The sequence below is a fragment of the Buteo buteo genome, chromosome 9 (genome assembly GCF_964188355.1).
Source record: "Buteo buteo chromosome 9, bButBut1.hap1.1, whole genome shotgun sequence".
Taxonomy (NCBI): domain Eukaryota; kingdom Metazoa; phylum Chordata; class Aves; order Accipitriformes; family Accipitridae; genus Buteo; species Buteo buteo.
The window spans coordinates 21,346,208-21,371,384 of NC_134179.1; the positions used below are offsets into that span (position 1 = coordinate 21,346,208).

At 38.7% G+C, this 25,177-nt stretch overlaps 1 protein-coding gene across 6 annotated transcripts in view; it reads right to left on the reverse strand.

Annotated features, from left to right (window-relative positions):
- Positions 1–25,177, reverse strand: part of PTPRK (protein tyrosine phosphatase receptor type K) — a 417,854-nt gene that overhangs the window by 59,938 nt on the left and 332,739 nt on the right. For all 6 annotated transcript variants that reach the window (XM_075035665.1, XM_075035662.1, XM_075035664.1 and 3 more), the window contains exons 11-13: positions 22,390–22,495; positions 15,069–15,342; positions 12,055–12,091 (exon numbers count right to left, since the gene is read on the reverse strand). In XM_075035665.1, the coding sequence (XP_074891766.1) occupies positions 12,055–12,091; positions 15,069–15,342; positions 22,390–22,495 (417 nt within the window). The remainder of the gene's footprint in view (positions 1–12,054; positions 12,092–15,068; positions 15,343–22,389; positions 22,496–25,177) is intronic.

The following is a 25,177-nucleotide window of genomic DNA, read 5'->3' on the forward strand; positions in this document are numbered from 1 at the left end:
AGGGCTCTGCTGAGCTTTTCTAACCACAAACAGAAGATGACTCAGGAGGCCTGCCATGAACAACTGCACAGGCCTTCCTGGAACTGAGCTTCTGCAAGTCAACCCACTGTCCTCCAAATGCTTCAATGCTGTGTGCCTATGATCTATCACATTACATTATGATCTATCCAAGCACTAGAGACCACCTCCTCCTCCAGCAAACCGAAGTGTTTTACCCAAGTAAATGTTTGCATTCATCTGAAACAGTTCCTTGAATTGGTTACTAAAAAATAAAGTATAAAAGATTTGTACTTCCCAAAACAATTTGGAAAAATGCTTTTGGCTCATTCTGTTCCATGGGTATAAAATTTTACTGTCTAAATTTCACCATTACTACTCAAAAAGGGACATCTAGGAAGTTATGATTTCTGTTGCTCGATTCTCTGCATGCACAAATTGATTTCACTTTCTGAGTCTGAGAAAACTCTTCAGTTTGAATTCAATCTATATTAGTAGAGCTATTTGATTGGCTAAGTAACATCATGCTTCAGAGCTTATGCTGACTAAGCAGTATTTTTTTATACAAAGGCAACCAGATTACCAGCTTTCATACTTGGACAAGCATATAATGAGATTCAGTTTACTATCTCTCAGTTCCTAAACTGCCAGCTACTTACGTAGAATGAGGGTTTCTAAATTCTGTTCAAAAGCAAAATAAGAACTCAGTAGATTTAGAAATAGGTAGTAACTGCTGCAAATAGCCACCAGCCTTTCCCATCTTAGTGTGCAGCATGATCTAGGCTGAAACATGTAAGTGGTTGGTAACAGCAATGGCACGCTTCACAGTTTATATTACTGATCAAAAATCCAACCTAACCCTGATGGTTAATATCTGAAGGCTATTCATAGGGACTTGCAACATACATTCCTCAATAGACAGAGTAATCTGAAAGATCAGCCTTCCTACCTGATATCTATAGCAGAATTTTCTGTAAATGTGCGAGTAGAAAAGGGAATGTATTATAACATACAGTGATTGTTGTCTTTGATCACATTTGAGATAGAGGACAGAGGCTCCTTCTAGATGTTTCACTGAGCAGATGAAGCACCCAGTGCCCAGGTTTCACAGCCTAGTATCTTAAAAACCTTTATACCAGGAAAAGGAATGGTAACCCTTCCCATTAGGTGTACAAAAGTAAATGCTATGAAAGATGAACACATGGATGTAAATCCCTGTATAAACATTATGGCTCAGTGATTTCAAGCAGAATAGGAACTAGCTGACAACCTTTCCGAATTTTGGAGTAATATCAGATACTAAGCCCTTCAGGATTAAATCTTTATGAACTACCAGAAGTCATAAACACTAAAGAACTATGAGAAAACCTGTTTACATCTGCAGAAAATAATGACAGCGTGTTGAATTACCAGTCCTTACAAAACTGGTGACAAAATTCTAGGGAATGCAGCACTGTCATTTCAAAACAGGCATGATAGTCTCAATTCAGCAAAATCTGAGAAATTAAGACACAGATCAAGGATCAATTTGAAATTTGCTTGACTACATATTTTTCTATTGTAATGTGTCAACAAAACAAGCAGACAATTCAGATAATCTGGATAGCGTTAGTGTACATGAAAATTAAGGTTCACATTAAAAAATGCCTGTACTTGTGCAAATCAACTGCCTTCCATATGTTGAGACAATTTGAATGCCGATTACAGTAATTGTAGAATCCTACCCTCTCTCCCTCTCATATGGAAAAAGAGTCATTGTTTCACTATTGTTAAAAACACGGATGTAATAGCAAAAACTCCTCCGACAGTTCCAGAAAATAGTCAACAGTTTGGTTTTCCTGTCATTATTTAAGAGTACCAACAATAAGATTTCAAACATTTTCTGATCGTACAAATATATCTTCATATCGTAGAATCATAGAATAGTTTGGGTTGCAAGGGACCTTTAAAGGTCATCTAGTCCAACCCCCCTGCAATGAGCAGGGACATCTTCAACTAGATCAGGTTGCTCAGAGCTCTGTCCAACCTGACCTTGAATGTTTCCAGGGATGGGGCATCTACAACCTCTCTGGGCAACCTGTGTCAGTGTTTACAAAAAATATGATTTACATAATCCGTAAGTAGCCCTTTGAAATGGCAAAGTCAGAAATACAGTAGCACCAGGGATGGAAAGAGAGTGATTGTGATGCCCATTTTCCATCAGTACATAAGGACTTGGTTTTATTGTCCCAGAAAGAGGCCCATTTTCATGAAACTGTGAAGTGTACAGACATAATCTTTTGCTACCGTATTCACTTATACCATACAGTGCCATTCTGATTTTACTTGCATGTTATGATGGCTTAAGTACCTATTCTTTGCCAGAGCAGAAAATCTTCAGATGTAATTTTCCACTGTGAAACTGATGACACATAACTGAGGATTTGACTTAAACTTGCCCATTAACAACCTCATTATGCTTTTTCTCTGCATTTCAACTGCCCACAGAAACCGGCTTTGGGCAATCTGTTGTCCAACATGAGAATTAGGTCTGTCATAACTGGATGTCCTGTAATCTTGCTTTAGTGCTGGCAATATGACAGCAATTTAGGAGTGCAGCATCCAAGGTAAAATCCCACAATTTTATGGCAGCAAAGGCATGAAAGCAGTGCATTGGAAATGGTTTGGATGCTTTATGTGGACACCATAAATGGTCCAAGTTTTGTAGCCATTCAAAGAGTGACAACAACTAATGCACAAAAGATGTTTACTTTTATTTGAAGCCAGATGTCTCTTATTTCAGACATGCTGCTTTAGCTTCCTAAATACTACACTGGCTTTTGCTATTCCCTGCATGACTTTGCTATTAGCTGTGGTGTTTTGAAAACAGTATGCTGCTGAAGTAGCATTGCTCTTCCCACAAATTTCAGTAGTGTATTGTCAGTGCAGAATACTGCCTCAGGATATTTTCCACCACAGCAAGGTTAGAGCAGGACCTCTTTTTCCTCTATGCTAATGGCCTGGCCAAACCACTTGGCAGACAGGCTGAAACAGTCAGTAACATGTAGACTGCTTACATATGTGTGAATAACCAATACTCAGTCATCAGCAAAGATCAAGTAACACAACTCAGCAGATATGGGACCTCTGATTTAATGTTCGGGTTAAATATTCTGGTATCTATATGGTATTGATGTGGTTATCTTTCCTGTTGAGTCAACAACGCAAATATTAATTCGAAGTGGCAAAGAACGCAATCTGTTTTGTGACCTCTTTGACAGTAAAGTCTTCTGGAAGTCCATCCTGATCAAGAACCTTCATCACCACATCACTGTGAAGCACGGAGAATATTCACAGTCCTTTCCAGACTGCTGAAGATGCACAAAAGCCTCCACATACTCCCAAAGTCGACAGCATTGAAAACCACATGATTTTGTGGTAATTGTGTGGGAACCACATAATACTGTTCCCTATGCTTTGAATTTACCTGGCTACAAAAATTGCTTTAACAGTGCCTGCAACTGTTTCCTGCTCTGACAGACAGATGTGCGATAACCACATGATTTCTAGAAATATTGTCCCTCCTGTGAGGTCCATCTGCATACCCTTCTGGTCAGGATCTTTCCAGAAATAGCATGGTTAGCACACAACTTCCCATCAGAGCAGAAAGCAGTTTGCACTCCTGAACCTCAGAGCCATTGTCTCCTTACACAGCTGACAAAGCATCAGTCTCTGTATTTGAGTAAGTTGGCAGCAGTGCCAATCAACCATACTGACTTGCTCTGCAACACATTTGACAGTGTTTAGGAAGTGCTACTATGCTTGGCAATGCTGTGGCTTGTTTCTAGATGACTAGCTGTAGAACTTCACTTAGCACTCTGGCAGAGATGACATGCAAATAGTTTAATAAACCCTTGTAATGTTCATGACAATGAGGTGGAACTTCTTTTCATTTAGTTAAGAGTGTTTGATTAGATACAGTGAAACACAGTGATGCTGATTTTAGGGCCATAAATGGTTTTCATAAAATTCAATAGACACATTTCTGATTTAGATGTCATTGAAGTTCTGTGTTCTTTGGGCATCATTCTTTTCTGAGATAAAGTCCTGCTTGTCCTTCCAGTCTAGGTGCACTGTAAGCAGCTTTATTGCTCACAAATATTTTGTCTTCTATTCAAAATATCTCTGTGTTAGGTAGCTGTTAATACAAGGATGGATAATTGAAAAGATTATCACCTCTGTGCTAAAGTATCGCATGTTGATGTAACATTTTATGTTTTGTTTTTTGTAGTTGGACTGAAGCAGCTTTGACCCTGAGGTTCAATTTCTTCTAGCAGTTTTAAACGTAACCTCAAGACCTTTTGGCTGCATCTGAAGACAGTGAAGACTACCTCCCCCTTGCCTTTCACCACTACTCCAGCATGTATGGTCATTTCTACCCTCTTTTCAGAACTGCTTATGCAATTGTTCTAACCTAGGAAACATTTAAAATTACTTTTACTATGTTAAGTCAATTTATTTTGGTGAATCTGAGTGAGATCAGTCATTTGTAACAGGGATAGCAATGACCTGCTGACAGGCACTTTTTCCACCAGCTCTGTGACCACCAGCCATACATACTCTCTAAGAATTTTATTTTCTGTCTGTGTTGGCTTATGCGTGATCTACCGACATCAACTCCTCATTATTAACAATCATATCATCAATCTGCCACATAAATGATTTTTACTTCACCAGTGCTAAGTTGTAGCATGGGAAGGAAGCTGCTACTATTTCAACATGAATGCATCTATGATGTCTTCTGTAATGACAGCATATCAGAACTACGGGACAGTGATGACCAGCTAGGGCTCAGAGCACACCATCACTACTGGACTGCCATTTGAGTTTTTGTTACCACTTCCTGAACGATCTGGGACTTTGCTACAGACTTTCAAATCCAACAAATGTGTGTATATTAAAAGCTCCCAATCTAATGCACCATTTCATGGAACTAGTTCCAAGCATGACTGATTTTGACCTCATCAGTTTGAACTGTAATTTCTGTACTGGCACTAAAAATGGTGGTAAGATACCTGTATGTAGGGATATTTCTAGCATCAGCAATTAGTTGCTTTATTTGGTACAGAATTCAACTTACATGTCAGTGATGTGTATGGCAAAACCTACTCTGGACTGTCAGTGTTGACATGCCCGCTAACGTGGAGAAAGCATCATTCTGGCTGAAGACTACTGAATGGATGTAAACACAATTAATAATTCCTAGAGACCCCTTTCTCCTCCTTTCTTTGAAAAAGTGAAACAGCACTGTCCCTTAATGGGGCTGCTCTAAAGCTCCACTGCTGCACAGATAAGCCAAACTCCTGTCAGTCCTGGGCCAAACGAGCACATGAGATGCCTGTGATGGATTGTTAGAGGCAGCAATCTCTGCCTGTTCCACCTCACACGCCCTTCAACCCCAGGCATTGCAAAGGGCCATTTCATCCAATGGTACAGTTAATTACAATACAAAATGAAAGTGGATGCAGGCTGGCTGTGTGAAAAGTGGCTCATGAGCCCAGTCCTATCAGGTGATGATAAGAGTTTACCTTCTCTAAACACTTGTAATTTTACAATGACACAAAGAAGGTAAAGACATAAGTAAAAGTCAAGGAAGAAATGATGAAAGAACAGAAAAAAAGGGGAGCTAAAATAACCCAACACACTGCACTATCAGCAAATGGTCATTTTAATGGTTACTTTAATTGCCTATCTATTATAAGGGGAACCAAGGATTTTCTATTGCAGTTAAAAGTCTAACGGGTTTTGTAAAACCAGTAGATTTCTACCTTTATGTCTCCATATTCTTTAACAATGGATGCAAGACATTCAATGCCAACAATCTGATTCATGAAATAATATTCATAATAGCTGAAGAGACCTAAGAAACCAGGCGCCTACTAAAAAAGCATATATGCCAAGATGCTGATCTTTTACTTAAAGCATGTAAGATTCTTTCCTTAATATTTAAATACAAACTAGAATCGTCTACCTGAATTCTTACTTTTAAAATTCTTATTCTGTAGGAAACCTTTAAAGTTCCTAAAATTTCAATCTGCTTATAGCATCTGCACAAAGTAATTTGTTAAGTATCTAGGCCAAAAGAAATACTGAAACATTTCAAAATCAAGGAAAGCTAATATTTATTATATCTTTGGACTTAAAATTTCTTCATTCTAATGGCTGACTTTTTAAAAACAGTGAAATGTATCACTAGTGTTTCCTCTTATAAACTTACAGATTTTAAAAAAGCTAGCTTTCAAAACCAAGCTAAATTTAATAAAAGAATGTTTGCATGTAATACACTTACTCACTAAGCAATGTATTTAAAGATAAAGTTCTCTAGTAAAGGAATTAGATTTACTAACTGTATTTACTAGATTTACTCATCCATGAAACTTTTCTGACCAAAAGCAGTCAAATACTCTTTCAAAACATAGTAATAAACCCATATTCCTGAAGACTTGGGAAAGGGGCTGGTAACTAGAAAATACTTCTTATCATAATTATTCTCAGATGCAGTTAAAAGAAATGGTTCAGCTGAGGCAATGCCACAAGTGTGAAAAATATTAGGTAATTTAGAGTTTTTTGCTGTTACCTTCAGAAGGAACCCTTACTGCTCAGAGATGTCAAGCAACAACCAGAAAAGAGTACTTCTCTTTGATGCCTTCTAAGAATGGGAAACACATTCTCTGAAAATTGTCGTCCCATGCATATCCATGAGGTAGCTTCACCTAATAAATGCTGTTGTTGCACTGCATTCCTTTTTATTCAAATGAAGTTTTGACAATTGAATGCCATGATTTTGTTAGTCTCTTCACATATATGAAAATACCCACATTATAGGTTTTGTGTCTGGAAATCTGGAGGTGTCCCTCAGTTAACTACTTTTTTTATAACCATCATCAAGTAGTCCATCAAAGAATCATTCAATTTTTTATTTACAACCAAAGGTATCACTTATCAGGACTGGCAGATGTGGTTCCTTGGTGAGCTACTGCAATTTCACATACAAAAGAGGAAAATACGCCATGCTAATATTGTTTCCATCTTCGGAAAGTTCAGCAAGTATGTTAAAATCTCCTCTTTGTGAGATAAAAGACATTATGTAAAAGACTACTGAAGTTTAAACATATTAATAGCTTTTTCCTATGAATGAGTGAAAAGAAAGATGTGACTTAGGCAACATCTGCATTGCTCTTTGAATTTATATTGCCACTAGGTCTCCAGTGCCTATTGTGATGGTACAGCTAAAAGTCATTGTAGTAGCATTGATCCAAACATAAAAACAACAGTGAGAGAAGCTTCGTTTCATATACATTTAGCATCCGACATCTTCCCTCATTTGCGCATTAATCAGCAACAGACATATCTGAGCATCCTGCTACAGGAGGTGATTTGACTTTCACAAATTTCCCTATGAGCAGAACATCATCAGGAACAATTTCAAGGAAATAATTATGGTCTAGACAGATTTATGACTTCTAACGACCTAATCCAAAGCACATTAATGTCAGTGGAAGGACTCCCATTGTCATCAAAGGCCTTTGGATCAATCCCCAACTGCTGTGGGAATGAATTCAGAGCAATAATGATGGTGGACTAAATGCACACTTGCAGTTGGAATGTTACCACCCAGACCTTTTTATTCCTCAAATCAGATTAAAAAGTCATTTTCTGCTATTTCACAATTACTTCCAGATGCACATCAACTCAAATGGCATTTTCATCCATCTGTATGAATCAAATGTGCATAGAGATAGAGAAGTTCTCCACTGCCTGAACTAATAATACAAATGAAAACCACAAGGGAAAACAATTTTGGAGGTGAAGAAGTTCATGTTTTAAACACAGAGTGAGGAACCTTGGACTTTGTTTATTCCTTCTAACTACTTTGGGATAGAGCTGCCAAGCCCACCACTTCTTTATTTACTACACAGTACATTTCTTCTAATAAAATTTTCAACATTTTTCTCTAGTCCCCTAAACAAAACAAAAGAATACATGTGAATCAGTGTTAGCCTCAAACTTGGCAGCCTAAAAACTGTCAGAAATGTAAACTTCATATATTCTCTGCTTAATAACAGCTCTGCTGTCCCTTCTGTCCTCTTAAATGTCTATTTAAGTACTAAACAATTTGAAGCATCACTCTTCTCTGACCATGTTAATCTGGTTTCATTCCCTTAGCAGTTGACAACATTTTAGACTGTAAAATGAAATGCCAATGTCATGTGCGAGAGGCAATCCATTCAAAGTTTTACACAGTCAAACTTAACTCCAAGATGTGACTGATCAGTTGTCAACTTCTTGTGTTACTCTGAAGTGCATGCTATGGGAATCACACATCTTTTACTCACTCCTCTAGCAATACTTTGGTTAGGCAGGTTCAGTTATCAGGTGTTCATTGTGATATGAGCACATTACGGACTGGTTGAACGCTGCCTTAACAAATTAGTTTTAGGAAGTTTGAGAACTTTCTTTAGGAAATTATATATAACACTTTTTTGTCAAATACTGCACACTTCCTAGCATAATTCCATCTTTCCATTCCTAATGAAGATCTGACCTATTACCTCAGTCTCTGTACCCTTCTCTGCACTTCAGAAAACAAGATTTTTTTTTTCTCCTTCAGTTACTGTGTGTGGGAAACCAGATTATTAGTGACTGGATAATTCTACTACCTAGATTCGAAAAAATAATGAGGTAGAGAACAAGTAACTTTTTTTGTTTTGTTTTGTTTTGTTTTTTCAGTTGATGCTGATCACTGGTTACTAAGAGGATCTGAATGGGAAGGGAATTCAGGTTGACAAAGGAAGGCAATACTGGCTAAAAGTATCCAAGGAATTAAAATGGTTCACAGTTCATACATTTTCTGGGCTACACTTTTAATGGAAATGATGTTTTAGGTATGTGCTACCCACCATCTGCATCACAAGGTATTATTCTCAACCTGGTTTCCTCAAGAATCAAAGCTTACATGAACAGACTGTGTACACATGTGCAACTTTCATACTCTCACCACATCTAATAACTTGGCACTCTCTTGGCCAATTCAGTCCAATCTGCACAAGGGCAAAAGTCACAAAGTCATTAAATTCTTACAAGTTTTGTGGAAATGGGTGTCCAGATAAAGGGGGAATCCTATTATTACCCTAAATCAGGGCCATCAAAGAATCACTCTGGCATTCATCCTTCAGCTGCAACTACACAGGAACTGCCTAGGAGATTCCTTTTTAATCTGGTGCTGTTCCAGTATTTTCTTCCATGAAAAATTAACTCAGTGTATTTTAATACACTAGACACTAGTAAGCCTCTCAGCTTACTCTAAAAACATTTTTTCAAGACACACCAAAAGCAGCAACATACTTTAGTCATAATTTGGCACCATCTTTTAGATGAGTTCACACTTCAGTGCATGTTGTTATCGGAAGTGCACAAGAACATTGCACCTGGAATATATGGACTGAAAAGGTAAGAGCGCTTCAATTTAAATTTGCTGACTTTCATTAGTTTGACACCAATAAACAAACTATTCCATCAGTTCTCAATGGTAGAAGGCAACCTACAGGAATGATATGTGCAAAACCCCTTATGCATTAAAATACATGTAAATGATGTTAATGGGAACTGCCCAAGCAAACAAAAAATTAGTCAGAGAAATAACACATCTAAGGAAGTTAAATTATCAAGATAATAATTTCAGGGATATGAACTTCTCCAGGACCAAGCCATGACATCAGTACCATATTTTTTTCCATCTTTACATCTTATTGGTGTGAATATACACAGCAGATAACACCAGATCCTTGAATGGGATAAAAATGAGAAAGTACCTTTGCTGGTAATACTGAACTTCACTACCAGAGAAATTTTGTCTTGTCTTTACGTGCACCTTTCATGGTGTCCCCCTGTTGTGTCCCCCCCCCCCCCCCCCCTTCCACCCCCAGCTCTTTATGATTTTTAATGCCCTGTCAGCATGTTCAAGGCAAAATTCAGTTTGGCCAGCTGTAGGCTGCTTCAAGTCACAGGAGATGACACAGAACTACACACTACTTTTATAACTGAATACATAGTTTAGACAATTTGCTTGATTTTAAAAGGGTACGTTAGCTTTACTGGGGTGCATTACGTAAGGTGAGCAAATTCACACGCTACGAAAAAAATCAGCATAACCAGATGAACATATACATAAAGCAATATATTAGAGTATACTTTTCTTCAAGCACAACAAATCATGGTATTATTTTTACAATGAAAACATGGGAAAAAATTTCAGTATCAGCTTTTTGAAAATGATTTAGAATACCAGTATAACTCATTTGAGACGTGTGAATGTACGTGACTTGAAGTGATGATGCCCTATTAAATGCATTCCTTCAGAGCAAGAGAAAGCATTTGCTCCTAATGTTGCTTCCCCCCAAATTTCACATCTATCAATTAAAATAAAGTCAGAGAAAACATTTTCGTTTTCAGTTCCACATTCAAAGCATACAGTACTGACATATCAGGCAAAGCAGTTACGCAGGAAAACTTGTCTTTAGCCAGAGTGGCAAAGGCAAGATTTATGGCACAAAGGTAAGAAACCTGCTACTCATTTCCCATTTCCTTCAGACTACAGCCATTGGGGTGAACGTGACTGTTACGGCAGAGGAAGGCATACAAGCAACCACCAACGGGACTATTGCTTCCATGAACATTGCTTTGAGATCAGTGAACTGAGTATGGTTAAGTAAAATTAATTTCCTCGTAAGCCAGGTGAATTGCTTCCCTGTTTTTACTATCCAGAAAATTTATGATGAGAGAGACCACTGCTTTCCCCTTCCTCAGTCCTGCAATATTTTAGGTTATTTCTGAGCCTTTCAAGACTCTCCTTTGACTCAAATCCTAGCAATACATGCTTGTGGTACATAATTATTTGTTTATGCAAATATATTTTAATTCAAACATTTAATCTTGCAAGGTAAACATAAGAAAGATAATGCTGATGTACTTTTCACAGAAGACTTAGCTCACAGTTTTAATTTCCTGTTTTTATTAGCTTACCTCACTTGACGAAAATATTAACATGTCTTGAGAAGTACATTTTATTTTCCACTTTCTCAAGAAAACGTTTGGTTGCTGCCACCTCATTAGAGGCATCTACTTTTAACTGGAACAAGTTTTAAATTGAAAGCAGCAATTGAAAAAATGGTGCTGACGTGCCACCGCAGTACTTTAAATGCCTGATTGGTCATATCTAAAGTTGTTTTTATACTGCATATCAATATGCAATTAGAAAGAGACAATGTAAGTAGTGCTGGGCCTCTGCAGAGTACTCTTTCAGCATTTGTAAGCTCCTTCCATGTTTATGAGGCTAGAATCTACCAAACAACTCTCATGTTGACAGAATCAAGCAACCAAAATGAATGGCTATAAATACAGTCAAAGCAAGAGTTAACAGTAAGCAGAACAACTAAGTCCTCATTTGAGGATGAAACAGCACTTTTGAGTGAGCAGTATGTGATTAACCCGCTGTATGTGGGGTCAATATGATTTATTCTCACAGCTATGCAGTCAGCTTTAGCCCTGGGCCTCGCTTGCTATCAAAGACACGAGCCCTCCTCAAATCAACCGTCCCCTATGTCTAGCTAACACTAAGAGCTCTTACTTAGGAAAATTAACTATCATGTCCTTCATTTAAATTACTTCCACCCCTGCTTGGAAATAATTGTTAGCATAACAGACAGTTTAACCAAGTGTGCTTTCTAGTCTCCAGTCCATCTATCTGCTGCCTGCAATGCTCCAGCAGCCTAAAAGCAGATCTTTAAAACCACGGACAGGGGAAAAAAAGGAGTGCTTATTTTGTCTAAATTTTGAGTATTGCTAGAACCATACTCTCTTGGCCCAATATCAAAGAATAAAAAGCAGTAGCCCATTACATTTTAAGACAATCAAGTGGTTTAAAATAGAGGGATAGTACTGGCTTTGTTTCAAATATTTAATAGAAATGCCACATTTCATTAAAAACAGCTACTTTGCATGGAGGGATGAACCTCTTACCTTTTGTAGCTATTCGAACACACTGAGTTTTGGTTTCCTGTTGAGGAGGGAAAAGTAAAGAAGACAGTCAGATCAGGTTGCTTTTTCTTGCCCTCCCCACCCCATAAATTCGTCCTAGATCTGCTGATCAGCTGGGGCAACCCAGCAAGGTGGCTCAGGGCTCTAAGCTTAGCAGGGGAGGAAGGCTGGGTGATTTTGCCTTTACAAAAGATGCATGAAACCTAGACATTGGTCTGTACTATCCAGGAGAACAATGGGGAGAAAAGGTGCAGGACAGCATAAATGTAGCAAAATTTCGGGTTATTCAAATCAAATGCAAATCGTGCCATTAGACTACAGAGAGAAGGTGCAGTGGAAGAAAAGGGGAGGACTGGTGCTCCTATTTATGTCATGGCACAGAAACCCTGAGCCAGTGTTGACCTCCAACAGTGCCATGCAGCAAAGAAGGTGCATTTGCTCAGCACTGCCTCCTAACTTCTGTGTTGCTGCATACTGACAATCTTGAACAGTCATCTAAAACATATCAGCAATGCACTCCCTCATGCTTCTGAGTGTGGAAGGAGCACAGAAGCAGCCCAGGTATCCCTTCACATATGACACAGGTAATCTACAACCTATATAATCTGCCCAGGAAAGACAGTGATTTGACAGCAACGTGCTTCAGAAGAAGTTGCACATGCAAAGACAATTTGTATGTATTTTACTCCCCCCCCGCCCCCCCCCCGCCTTCAGAAGTTTGGTCAGCAATTGAAACAAATGAACAGAGAAATGACTTGGTTATGCACAGTTTGGACAACTTGAACAGACGAGGGTCAGTCGTAAATGGATTTTCTGACCTTTTTGTACAATGTGCAGTCATTTTAAAGGCAAACATACTGAAACAGCATAAGGTTGCATGAGAGGATACAGCTGCTGTTGTATTAGATCACTCCAAACAATATTAGCATGTAATCAGAAAATATAATAATGACAGTTTCATTCTATAAAATATGCTTTCTCTAGTCTGGCACCCCCCAGCACTCCATCCCTGAATACATCCCCCAGGATCTCTCTCCTCTTGAAGATTCCCGAGCAACACGCAAAATATGTTGATGCTGTTTTGTAAACACAGCTTATAAAGAATGAGCAAAGCTGTGAGTTGAGGCTTCCCATAAGTGTTCTGTGAAGACAATTTTTCAGTCTAAATGAAAGCCCCACAAAATTTATCGATACAATCTTACCTAATTAGCATTCTCCCCAGTCACTGAATTTACTTGTCCACTTTTGTTCAAAATGTCTGCAAGGATCACAGTTATCAGACCCTCATCCCAACCCTACGGTGGAAGAGCATCCTTTACTTCCCCTTGACTATTATGGTGATCCCACTAGTTTATAGTAAAGCACCTGTTTAAATATTCTGCAGCTCAGAGGTTATCTTACAAGCGCTAGATCTCTGTCCCGGCAGAATGCAGTGGAATCCCCCCAAAACAGGAACAGAAAAGGAACAGAAATCTGATCCAAAGTTTTAAACCATACCAGAGAAAACCATTTTAGGATTAAACTCTCTCACAAACTGAAATCAAGTTAAAGTAAAAAATAATGTGTTCTTCCCTCATCTTCTACTTACCTGTCAAAATGTAAAAGCCAAAATAAAGATCTACTTTTGTAGATTTAATATTTTTATTTTACTTTTCCCTCCCATTTATTTCTTGGGGATGAAACAAATTTCCTTACAATTTAGTCTGCTGGAAGCCAGCAAAAGCAAAGGGAACTATTTGTAGCCAGTGAGGGAAATATGGATGAGTGTCTAGCAGTTACCTTTTATTTTGCTTTGTTTGCTTTATACAGGTCTATAGATAAGAACTAAAAAGAGGGAATGGTCTGTTCCATCAGAAAAAGCATCCAGTTCTCAAGCAGCTCCAGTAAAGTTTCATTAGCCCCTGCTTTGTCCCCATTCTGTCTTAACGCACATGCAATTTTCATAACCATAGGTTGAAGGTAAGAGTTTCTTCAAAAGGCTCCAAGGCAAGGGTACCTGTTAGCTAGGACTAGTCACCGCAGAAACCCAAACGTAAGGATAAATACGGCTTCTTCTCCTTTCCGATGGCTCTCATGCGTCTCAGCAGCTATCAATCTAGCTGTCCTTTCTAGTTCCTTTCTGACCTGCCTGGACACTTCATATGGAGACTCCTATGGACATATTACTGCAATTTCCTTCAGTTTTCTAAACTATAAATCAAAATTTTAAATTTTTAAATATCTGAAGCTTCTGTGTCTACCACGTTTTCCCTCCTCACTGGTCATTTCCCCACTCCCTCATTTTTCATTTATGAGAGGAAAAACTGTTCAAAAGCAACAGCACAGGGCTTGCTGAGCCACAGTTGTTCTTCCCACCTGGCACCTCCTTCCCTAGTACTTTTCCCTGTTTCATATGCATACAGAGCCAGCAGCCGTACTCGGCAACAGAGTTAAAAACGAACCACCAAGGACGTAACGAAGGTAAGTGACAGCCATACTTCTACTACTGCACAGCAGTGGAGCAAGCCTGAAGTACACCTTTTCAGAAAGGCTCTCGTAAACACACCGTGGGCCTGGGGTTACTTTTGCTCAAGCAAATTTTTACTTTTTATCTGACATTCAGTGCGAGAATCTCGAAAAGTTTGTAACATTTTATTAGCCAGCTGAGCAGCCCACATTTTGTTTATCCTGCAGTAATTTAATCTTCTGAAGTGTGCAAGTACTGAGAATTGGGGAAAGGACTGTGGATGTTTTTTACAGAGGAGGCAGAGTCACAGCACTGAAATTACTTCGCTCAGATGATTACTACGAGATGTATTAAACTCTTGTCTAGTAGCAGCTACTGTGACACAAGGGCTGTGTGAAATGTGAATAGCATGCTGCCGTGCTGTCACAGCATGGAAGGGATTACAGCAGTGCCACTGCCAACACCCACTACGTCCAACTCTGACAGTCCTAATTGTAACCACGGGCATGTCTTTGACTCCTTCCAGGAGAGAGGTGTGGTTGGCGCTTACCTTCTCAACGCTGCTCATGGCCTGGAAATAGATGTTGTAGCCTTTCCGAGGAGCCAGCGGTGGGTTCCAGAAACCCTGGTAAGTCCTGTTGTCACCCACAGTAAAGGGTGCTGGCTCTGGCAGGTTTCCTGGGGGCAGCTCAGCAGCAAAGTAATATGGCGACCCTCCGCTAAGAGCAGTCTGATAGGTAACAGGGATCTGGTAGCACTCCATGGCACCCGTTTCTCGCTTTGTTCGGTGTGGGTGCAGCTCCTCAACAACGATCTGGTAGGCACTAGTGAGACAGAGGAAGACCAGCATATCTTTAAGGTCACCTGCTAGGGTCAACTCTCTAGTGTCATAAAATTATTAACCTGATTGCTTTGTGTAAACTTAAAAAGAAAACAAAGGAAAGAGAAAAAGTTAAAGACAGCAGATGCATGGATTCAGAGAAGAAATAAAGGCTTGAAATATAGCAAAGCTATCTAATTCAGCCATTGGAAAGAAGCAGCATCCATTTTTTTCAGGAAAAACAACAATACAAATCTATACACAACCTCCCAACAATGAATTTTTTTTTTTTTTTTTTTAGGCTTTTCTCTTTTGAAGAAACACAGGAATGAATCTGACTTTAAACTACAATAGATTAAACTCTTGGCTAATCAGAAGCATCTGAAGTTAGCATTTTCCTTTGAAACGATTATTAGAGAAAGCTAAGCTTCAAGGCCCAACATAATGACTGCCTCCAGGCTGTGCTTGAAGCCCAATTTGCAGTTGTCATATCATTAGAGACAGAATGTGCTGACAGGCTTCTCCACCTCTTGACCTTGCTGTGGCTTCTATCTTGGCTCAGAGCTATGCAGATCTAAAGTACAAGTGACACGCTGTAATATAAGCACAGATGGACAGAAATCTGTCCATTCCACCAAAATAGACTGCCTCATTCCTCTACAGTTGTCAATGATAAAACATTACAAATTGCTGAAGCAGATGGCATTGGGCCCATTTAAACACCTTCCCAACCTCCCAATACCTCTTTTGAAATGGTCCATGGCTTGGTCACTTTTCAAAATCACCTGCTCAAAATAGAACAGGTAATTGTAATTCTTCTTTCTCCTATAGGGGAACTACCTAACTGCAGGACGTTACCAACTCATACCAGCTTCCTCTGTTCTGCAGAAGTACAGAACTTACATACTGAGAGCAGGAGGCAATTCTTCAGTTTATAAGAAAAAAAGAAAATAAAAAAAGTTTTTTGGGTTTTAAGAACTGTATGTACACATACACACACAGGTGCATACATGTACACAATTTCTCATTTAGATGCGGATAAATTTGAGGACCTTATGAAAGATGAGTAAGAAAATATGCCTAAGCGTGTAGACAAGACCTGAAGCTATTCAATTAAACTGGCAGAATTGCCTGTCTTGGTTTTGTTTGAAAGCATTCTAAACAGAAAAAATAAAATTGAACAGAGTTCTCGAAGCATCGCTGCATTGCTGCAGGGAGTCCGAAAGGCAAAGGCAAAGACAATCCTCCTTTTTTCAGAACTTATGGGGCAGCATTAAATTATTTTGTCAATTTTCTCTGCTGCTACTGCCCAGAAAACCCAATAACTGTAGTGGCAGAGATGAAGTGTGATACTGGGGAATGGAAGAAAGTAGAGAAGAAAAAATAAGAAATTAGTTTCACGTTTTTCTTGAGCTTAAAGAAAAAGTTAGCATCCCCTTTTCCTAGCACCTAAAAAATTAAGGAAGAAAGCCTCTTCCCTTTCAAAGTGTCCAAGAGGAATATATAAAGTCACCTCAGTTTTGAAACTCCAGGTAAAAAGAAGAATGTAAACAAAAAAATGATGAGTTAGTTCCAGGGATCTCTGTTTCTCATAAACTGTTTGTGAACTGAGCTTGGTTATAAATCACCTTCTGTGGTAAACTATCTATTAACCCATGTCTGGTTAATGCGGCCTGCACCAACAAATCACTTCCACAAGATCCCTGTGCACTGAGAATCTTTCTTTACGCTTCAAAATTAATGTACTAGCAAAAAAACCTAAAAGCATAGTTATTTTACAAACTTGACAGGATGTAAAATATTAAAAATAATTTTTGTTTATAATGTCCCAAGGGAAGAAATTACTACCGGCATTCCTTCCCTCCCTGGCCTGGCCCTGGACCCAGGCAGGGTTAAAACCACTGCTCCCAAACTGGGCAGCCAACCAACCGGAGAGTACTGGGAACACAGGCACTGCTCCCTCCCTCCTGCAGTCTTCTCTCGCGAGCTGCCAAAGAACTGGGTCTGACACAAATTCTGCTCTCCGAAGTGCCAGGAGAGCAGGAAACTTGTTCTCTGTGACACCCCGCCAACTTAGGAGGGGAAAGCCAGCAGCGAGAGGGGCAGGACAGTGCAACGTCTGCGCACGACGGAGGCAACCGACCCCAGGAACAGCCCGGTTTGTCACGCAGCTCAGAAGCTGAGATCCACCAGTTTCTAAATTAAATCCCCCCCATTTTAAAGACTAACGGGTAAATGAGGCATCTTTTTTTTTTACAGGTGCTTATCTTTTTTAAAGGGGCAATTCTCCTTGGAGACCAATACAAACTGAAAAATCAAAGATGAAGGGCATGAGAGTTAAATATTGAGTTAAATATTAGGTAAGTCCCTTTTAATAGCATTCTTTAAAAATATGCAGTAATTTTTGAATATAAAAGGTATGACAAAATTTTAAGCATGAGATCACAATAAAATGTGATGTTCTGAAAAATTTTCAAATAATTTACATAAAATATGCTCTCTTTTAAATAAAATATGCTTCCAGAAATAATGCCTTTCAGGCCCCTACATCTGAAAAGCTACAAAATGTGGAAAACAAGAAATAGACATACACATTCAAGTCATCTCTGTTTATACAATTACTTTTAGTTCAAGAAAGAATAGCAAATGACAGAAAGTCTTTAAAGTCTCCAACGAGGCTTTTTATTTTATTTATTTATTTTTTAAATTTTCACGAAGTATTTTTTAAATAAAAGATGTGCCTATCCTCTTTGGAAAGGGGATCTGGCAGTATTTTTTGTGCAACTTTATAGGCTAACAAGGTGGAGGAATACAGTCATTTACCTCTAGGCCCTTTGTGATACCATCTGTTTAAACCCATATACTAACACTACATTGTCTCCAAAGCAGCACTGTTACTCTGTGTACTCATAATAGCATTCAGAATGGTCACCCTGCTGTAAGATGTGACAAAAGAAGCCGAAGTTAAAATTGCAACTTGAAAAGCAGGGTGTTCACTGGCTGCAAATGTGGTCTGCTATTAGGCTATAAGTGAAAGTTTAAAGGCTATGTACACTGCCTATCCTTGCATTTTTACATATCACTAATCCTAGCTTCAATTATTTTACGTTTTCTACACATTTTTTGTGTAATGGTGGGAATTCAATTATTGAGAGAGCTTTCTTGTCACTGGAGCTGAGGGAATTCCTACAATAGCCATTTTTTTTCCAGTCGTCCCATACAGCAAAGAAGGAATAAAAGAGAGAAATAAAGTGGGAGGAGTGGAAAACCTAGATGACAATATTTTTTCTCCCTGATGACTAAAATAAATTCTGAGCTATTCTGAAGAATAATGTTACATAAGATGTCAGGATCATAAAGGCCAAACAGTTGTCTGAGACAGCCAGGTAAGCAGAGAAAATGTTGAAGATACAGCAGGTGAAAAGCTCCTCAGCTGAGATATTGCATGAAGAAATTATTTTTCATGTCAGAAACTTTTTTTTTTTTTAACTTAAGAAAACCTGCACAGTACCTCCCTATTGACCAAGATGATTACAGTCGAAGGAGGCCCCTGCCAACAGATCCTCCTTTTCACTCCTCCTTAAAAACTCAGGCTCCCAAAGGGGTACGGCAGCAGCGAACACATTTTTCGTACTTCAGCTCTATTCTGACTAGGCTTTAATACCAGCTAGAGATTTCCTTCTACGTGCCTAGTGGAGACACAGCATCCTCTCCTTTGACAGGTACCAGACTGACTGACAGCCCAAGTTACAAGCCCTGCTCTTGGAAGTCCAACTGACAACTAAGTTTTAGATGCTCCCTGCCATGGTCCGCTTAATTAGTCTTGTTGCAAAATGAAAACAACTTGATTTTGCATATGGAGGTATAAGAAAAACACTTTACCAATCAAATAAAATAAATGTCATCATTAAAAATTTGTCTATGCTGATTCTAATACATGCTCTTTGTAATCCTCATCTGCAGTAGGATTTGAGAACAAAAGATTGTTTTGCTGGTGCTCAGTTAGGATCCTTCAGAAAAACTACAGTGACAAATCACATCTTCAAATGAATCACTGAAGCACCACTGACACTACTGACTGGGATCTCATCCATGAGACTGATGGTGAAATGGTACACACTTCACAATGAGCCTGAGCCATCCAGCCCTGTCTCCCTTTGCATTTCTAGTCTGTAGTTTGGTTTAAAACTTCAGGAGGCCGTAAAGAATGCTAGAGATTACACGATAACACTTGACAGAGAAGATATGATTGGAGTCATGTTTAAACTGTGACAACTATGGCATGCAGTGTCTTAAAGAAATGATTGACAGCCACACATAGATTTCACTTGACTTAAGGAACATCTGTTTCCTGGGGGGCTGTGCTGATGGAGAGGCTGAAGTACAACAAAAGCTGGTCGTAGTATAATTCTGTCTGTAAAAGCAGAAGAGTATCAGACTAAGCTTTTTTTGTTTTCTATCCTTTTTTTTTTTTTTTAAACATGGACCTACTGCTATTAAATAAAATGATCTTTTGACCATCTACAGCTCTAGTGATTAGAGGACTGGATGCAAAAAAACCTTTTCAAAAAACCAACTGTATTCTTCAGTGTCAGGCTAAAGAACAGCATCCGAGTCCCTTTTACTCAACCACTGCTGCAGGCACAGCGATGCATTTTTTCCCATCTACACTCATTATGGCAGCAAGCCAGCTTGTAGTAGAAACACAACCACAGTGTGGATGGAGTGAACCTTCAGTAAAATGCATCATAAAGTTTAGCGAAATGCATTGAATCAATTCAGAATTTCACTGTGCTACATTTATCTCCCCTATTAAGAAGCTGCTGCAAAGTACCTGACTGCAATATGCATAACTTCAGGAAAGGGAACAGGACCATGTCTTCTGCATTCCCCTGGAGAATGCTCCTCATTCCAAGTAAGGAATAAAACACCTGGTTTGTTTTAGGAATAGAGCCCAGCTCCCTGGTTATGGTGAAGGACTTCTTTCCCTGGCCTCTTGATGTTAGAAATTTAATGTAATTTCTTAGGTTTTTGAAATTAAAGTGGAGAGGGAAGATGGGAGACAGGAAGAAAGATGTATGCTTTTTTGAGAACATACTCAAACAACAGTTATTGATACTCTATCAAACTATCCCTACCAAACTATCTGTTAACATTTAGTACATAGATCCTTTTTGCCACCTTCACAGGCTAGAGTCACCAGCTCATGCCATAGAACTGTGGATGCTGTAAGGAAAGGTGGTGTGCTGCAGGTTTACTCTGCAGTGACATACTCGCCTGCCAGTACAGTGCAGAGAAAGCAGAGCTCCCTGAGCATGGGATGAGTAATCCTCTAGCCGCATCGAATCGTGCTACCAGTTCATGAAAGAAAACCCCCAGGAGACAAACCTGGGATGTGAGCCTGACCCCCCTTGGGGTGAGTGGCAGGTCTGAAGGTGGGAGCCCGCTGCTGTCTGCACAAATGTGCCACAGACCAGTTGCTGTAAAGAAGACATGCACCACCGTCAGCAGATCCCAGTGGTGTCTGGCAGGCAGGCTCTGGCTGAGCCTGCGCATTAGCCCCAGTCTCAGGGGACCAGGCACAAGACTGAAAGGATTTGGCATGGATTAGATGAGAGACAGATATTGCATTTCTCAAACAGGGACAGCTTTGGATATGGCCAGCAGCAGGACACCTGGAAGGCTTTAAAAGCACCTACAAAGGCGTATAGTGAGTTTAAGCATCTGCATAACTTGGGAGCATTTTCAGATCACAGGTCTGGTTTCTACTATATCAATTCAACAGCAACCCTACTTTAAGAATCCAAGTCCTGTATTGAAGGTAGCTCTGTACGTTTTATCATTCTTCACACCCCCCAAAACCCTAGGTTTGCTCCAGGGCAGTCTTTCAGAAACTAATGATGTATGGGATTACCATTTTATTTATGAATATAACACATCAATATCTCCTATAAAGGGGATGAATCTGCATTATCTTCTATGTCAGAATATAAATAAATAACTTGACCATATCAATCATATGGGTTACTATATGATAAGCATATAAAAATGCTTATAGGTATGCAGCTCATCCCCCTAATATCCATGTAAAACATAAATTCATCTTAATGGAAACAGACTTAAGAAACAGTTTAATTTTCCTCTACTTTTAGGGCTCAGGCACATTACCTGACATCAGCTGAGCCACAGTAACCAACTTAATGTAACACAGAATGAAATGCATTAGCCTGTATTTCTCTAAAATGTCACAAGGGTAAGAACATGAAAAGCTTCTGATGCTCAGTAGCTAATTAACCCCCAATTAGTCAACCCTGTCCCTGAATATTGCTGATGCAGCCACATCGGTAAAACACAAATGGAATCAAATCATACCACAAAATTTTTGCACTAACAAGTAGAAGAGCAGGATGTGGACTAATCTTTGCAAACAGAATTAAATTATCTCTCAATAGAGAGCAGAAAGGGAAAGACCCCTCAAAGTTAACATAAATGAAACATTTTAATATGATTATGGGACACGCCAAATAAAATTTAATAGCTTGCTACATGATTTCTAGTAAGAAGTACTCTGAGAGGAAAAAGGTCAAATAGTTTGTATTCATCACTATTATTCTCCCATTTCCTCTGAACTTCCAATTTTCCAATCATACATATATGCTATAGAATAGCTGATGTGAAGCACTGGAGAGGAAGTGTTATTTTCAAATCCACTTTCTGACAAACACTTTTCAACTTCATATTTCAGAGACACTGTGAGAAAGTAAAATGAAATTATAATGAACAGGAGGTGGTCCTGAGGACCCTAAATCAAACAGGACAGACAGCTGGATGATTCAGGTCATGACTATCTTTTAAAAAACAAAAAAATCCAGTAATTTTTTCTTTTTAATTACAGATCTGTTGGCAAGTTCAGTCTAGCTAAGAAAAACAATAGCAACGTTAAATGAATATCACTTGGAAATGAACAGCTCTATGAGATGCAAGACAGCATATAATCAACTAAAAAAGTCTCTCCTTGATTTTTTTTTAAATTTTATTTTTTATTTTTTACCTGATAGGTGCACCTTTGGCCTGTGCCGGTCTCAAGAGTACAGTTATTGTAGTAGCAGTTTCATTGAGAGATGCATCAACTCCTTCGTAGTCTGGTAAAGTGGGAGCTGATTAATATTGAGTGGGAAGGAAAAGAACAATAAACAAATCAGTGAAAATATTTTGAACTTTCATGAGACTGTGGCTGTTCGCAATGTAGTACAAAGCCACAATCTTCACCAGCTACTTAAGTCTTTTTTAATGATTTTCCAGTCAGGCATAATCTTTTACTAGAGCATGTATGGGACTTCACCAGCAATTGATAACCCCATCCCTAACTGCACCCCCTCAAATCATGATACCTATCAAGTTAAACAGGTTCATTCAAGAAGGACAGAAATAGAGGGAGGAGGTGACTGCCAAGAAACCCTAAGAGTACAAAATCCCATTTTGGCCTCGCTCTTTCTACCTTACAAACAACTATATTCACCATCTCGAAGACCCAACCTCTACCATCTCTCTTTTACCCCATCAACAATTGAAGAACCTTTCACATTTCCTCTTAAATGTCATGAGAGACCAGACTGCAGGAAAATTAGGCTTGGATAGATATGCACCTGTGGACTAGAACTGGATGGGGTAGTCTTTTCCCATGCCCATTTCTCCTTCCGTTTCTAACAATGGATGGCCAAGCTGCTCATTAATCAGTTTCTGAACCACTGCAGTTTTCAGCCCAGGGTATTAAGAAGTAACAAAATCAAAGTCAAGGCCTAAAGCAGTTCAGGAACTGATTCACTAATGGACTGGATGTCAGGCCTTCGTGGCAGAAATATTTGTTGTGGGTTGGATGGCTGGTGTTGGTGATTACTTCAACCATCCAACTTTAATGTGCTGCCACAAGCCTGTTACAGTCCTCACTGGTAATACTGTTGCTGACTTCACCTCTAGTGCAAGGTAAGAAACAGGATTTTCTGCGATTCAGAAAATAACAGATTTCTATTAATTACTAATCTTTAACAAGCTTGAAAACTATCTGCATGGTTGGTTTTTTTTTTAATATGTGGCTCTATCTTTATAAAATTGCTAACGATGCCTTTGTATTTCAAAATGAACTTTCACAAAAAGAGTGTTTCCTAGCAGGATGTCAATCATTTAAGTCATAATAATTTTACAATAATATATCAATAGATAGAAGAACACTGAAAGGTTAAAAGCCTTGGTTCATCAGTCCCAGATTCTAGATGAGCACAAAAGTTGCTTTTATTTCAGGAACTATTACTTTATAGAAATAACGTTCATTCAATGTTCAGTTATAAATTACTGTTTACACCATGTTCACTAGGATCACAGCAACCACTTGTAAGCTTGGTTAAAAGGAATAATTTCACTCCTTATGAAAATTAAGCTAGCATTTCCTGAAACATATGTGTTGCTTCATAAAAAGTATCAGTTATACAGAGCAAAACCAGAGAACAGTTCAGTATAAAGCAAGATGATGAAAAAAAAACAGGCTGAAATTCAGATACAAAGGGTGTCACAGCCTGCCTTTAAGCTTTCCATTGACCATGTTTTGCTAACTAACAGATGACCCATACTGTGTCTAGAAAGTGTGGTAGACTGGATTCTGGACAAAATTTCTGGGTGGAAAAAGAAGGCACATCTAAAGAAGCCTGAACACATTGTAGTATTAAATAATCCATACATGTTGAGGTGCTTATTTCTCAAAATACTGAAACGTCTGGGGGACACACATGTTAGCAAGAAATTAGATATTATTGTTTTTTTTTCCTCCTACGAAGAGGTTAGAATACAAATATGCAAGTACTACACCACCATTATCCCTGAACATTTATGAACAGGAATTTGTTCTGAAGAAACAAAATAACCTTAAAACAACCTGAATAAAACACTAGACTTCAAAACAACCTAACAGCTAGATAAACAGAACGGAACATGTAATTTCTTTTTTTTTTTTGGTGGTATGGTTGGTTTTTTTTGAAGGGGCTGGGGTATGAGGAATGCTAGTGCTTATGTGCTGGGATGGAATTCAACAAATTGTTCAGTTAACTACAACAACTACAGAATTTCACTTGCTATATAATTCAAGGAGCTCTGCCTTGAATTTTCTCACATTTTGATTTATGTGCATGTTTTTGAGAACTGGATGAGGAAACTACATGAGTAGTTTCCTATAGAAATGGTAGGGCGTTCCAATACTTTACTAACTTCCCTTTACAGGATAATGTAAGTTTCATTATGGCAGATAATAAGGAAAAGAGCCTGCTTTGTGCTGTGTGAATTTCTAAATGACTGATGTTTTTGATCTCTGCCAAGCTGTGAAGTCGCCATGTCATAAAATCAACCGTCTCTCTAGATATAGCATTGACTTATCTTCTGCTATCAACTGCATAAGCTACTATTAGATTTTTTGAGAATAATACTGAAATTTAAGAAAATAAAAATACTAAAGCATTCCACTTGACATTACTTTCTCCTAGAGTTTGCAGTGCATTATTAAGATGAATAGTGTCAATTCTGGTGCATTGCAGTAAGTGAATAAAGGCACAAGGAAGCAGACCTATAGGAATCTGGCAAAATAAATTCACACTTTCTCCCAACTGCCCCAATTTTGTTACAGCTGTGTGCTGCTAAGTGGTGTCACCTTGAGTAGGTCAGTTAATTTTCTGCATCTGACTTTACTAATCTGCAAAACAAATACAGTACTTAGTGACCTATGGAGTGCTGTAAGGATTAATTAGTTAAGGTTTATACAGCACTCCAAAATCTTTAGATGAAAGTACAAGATTACA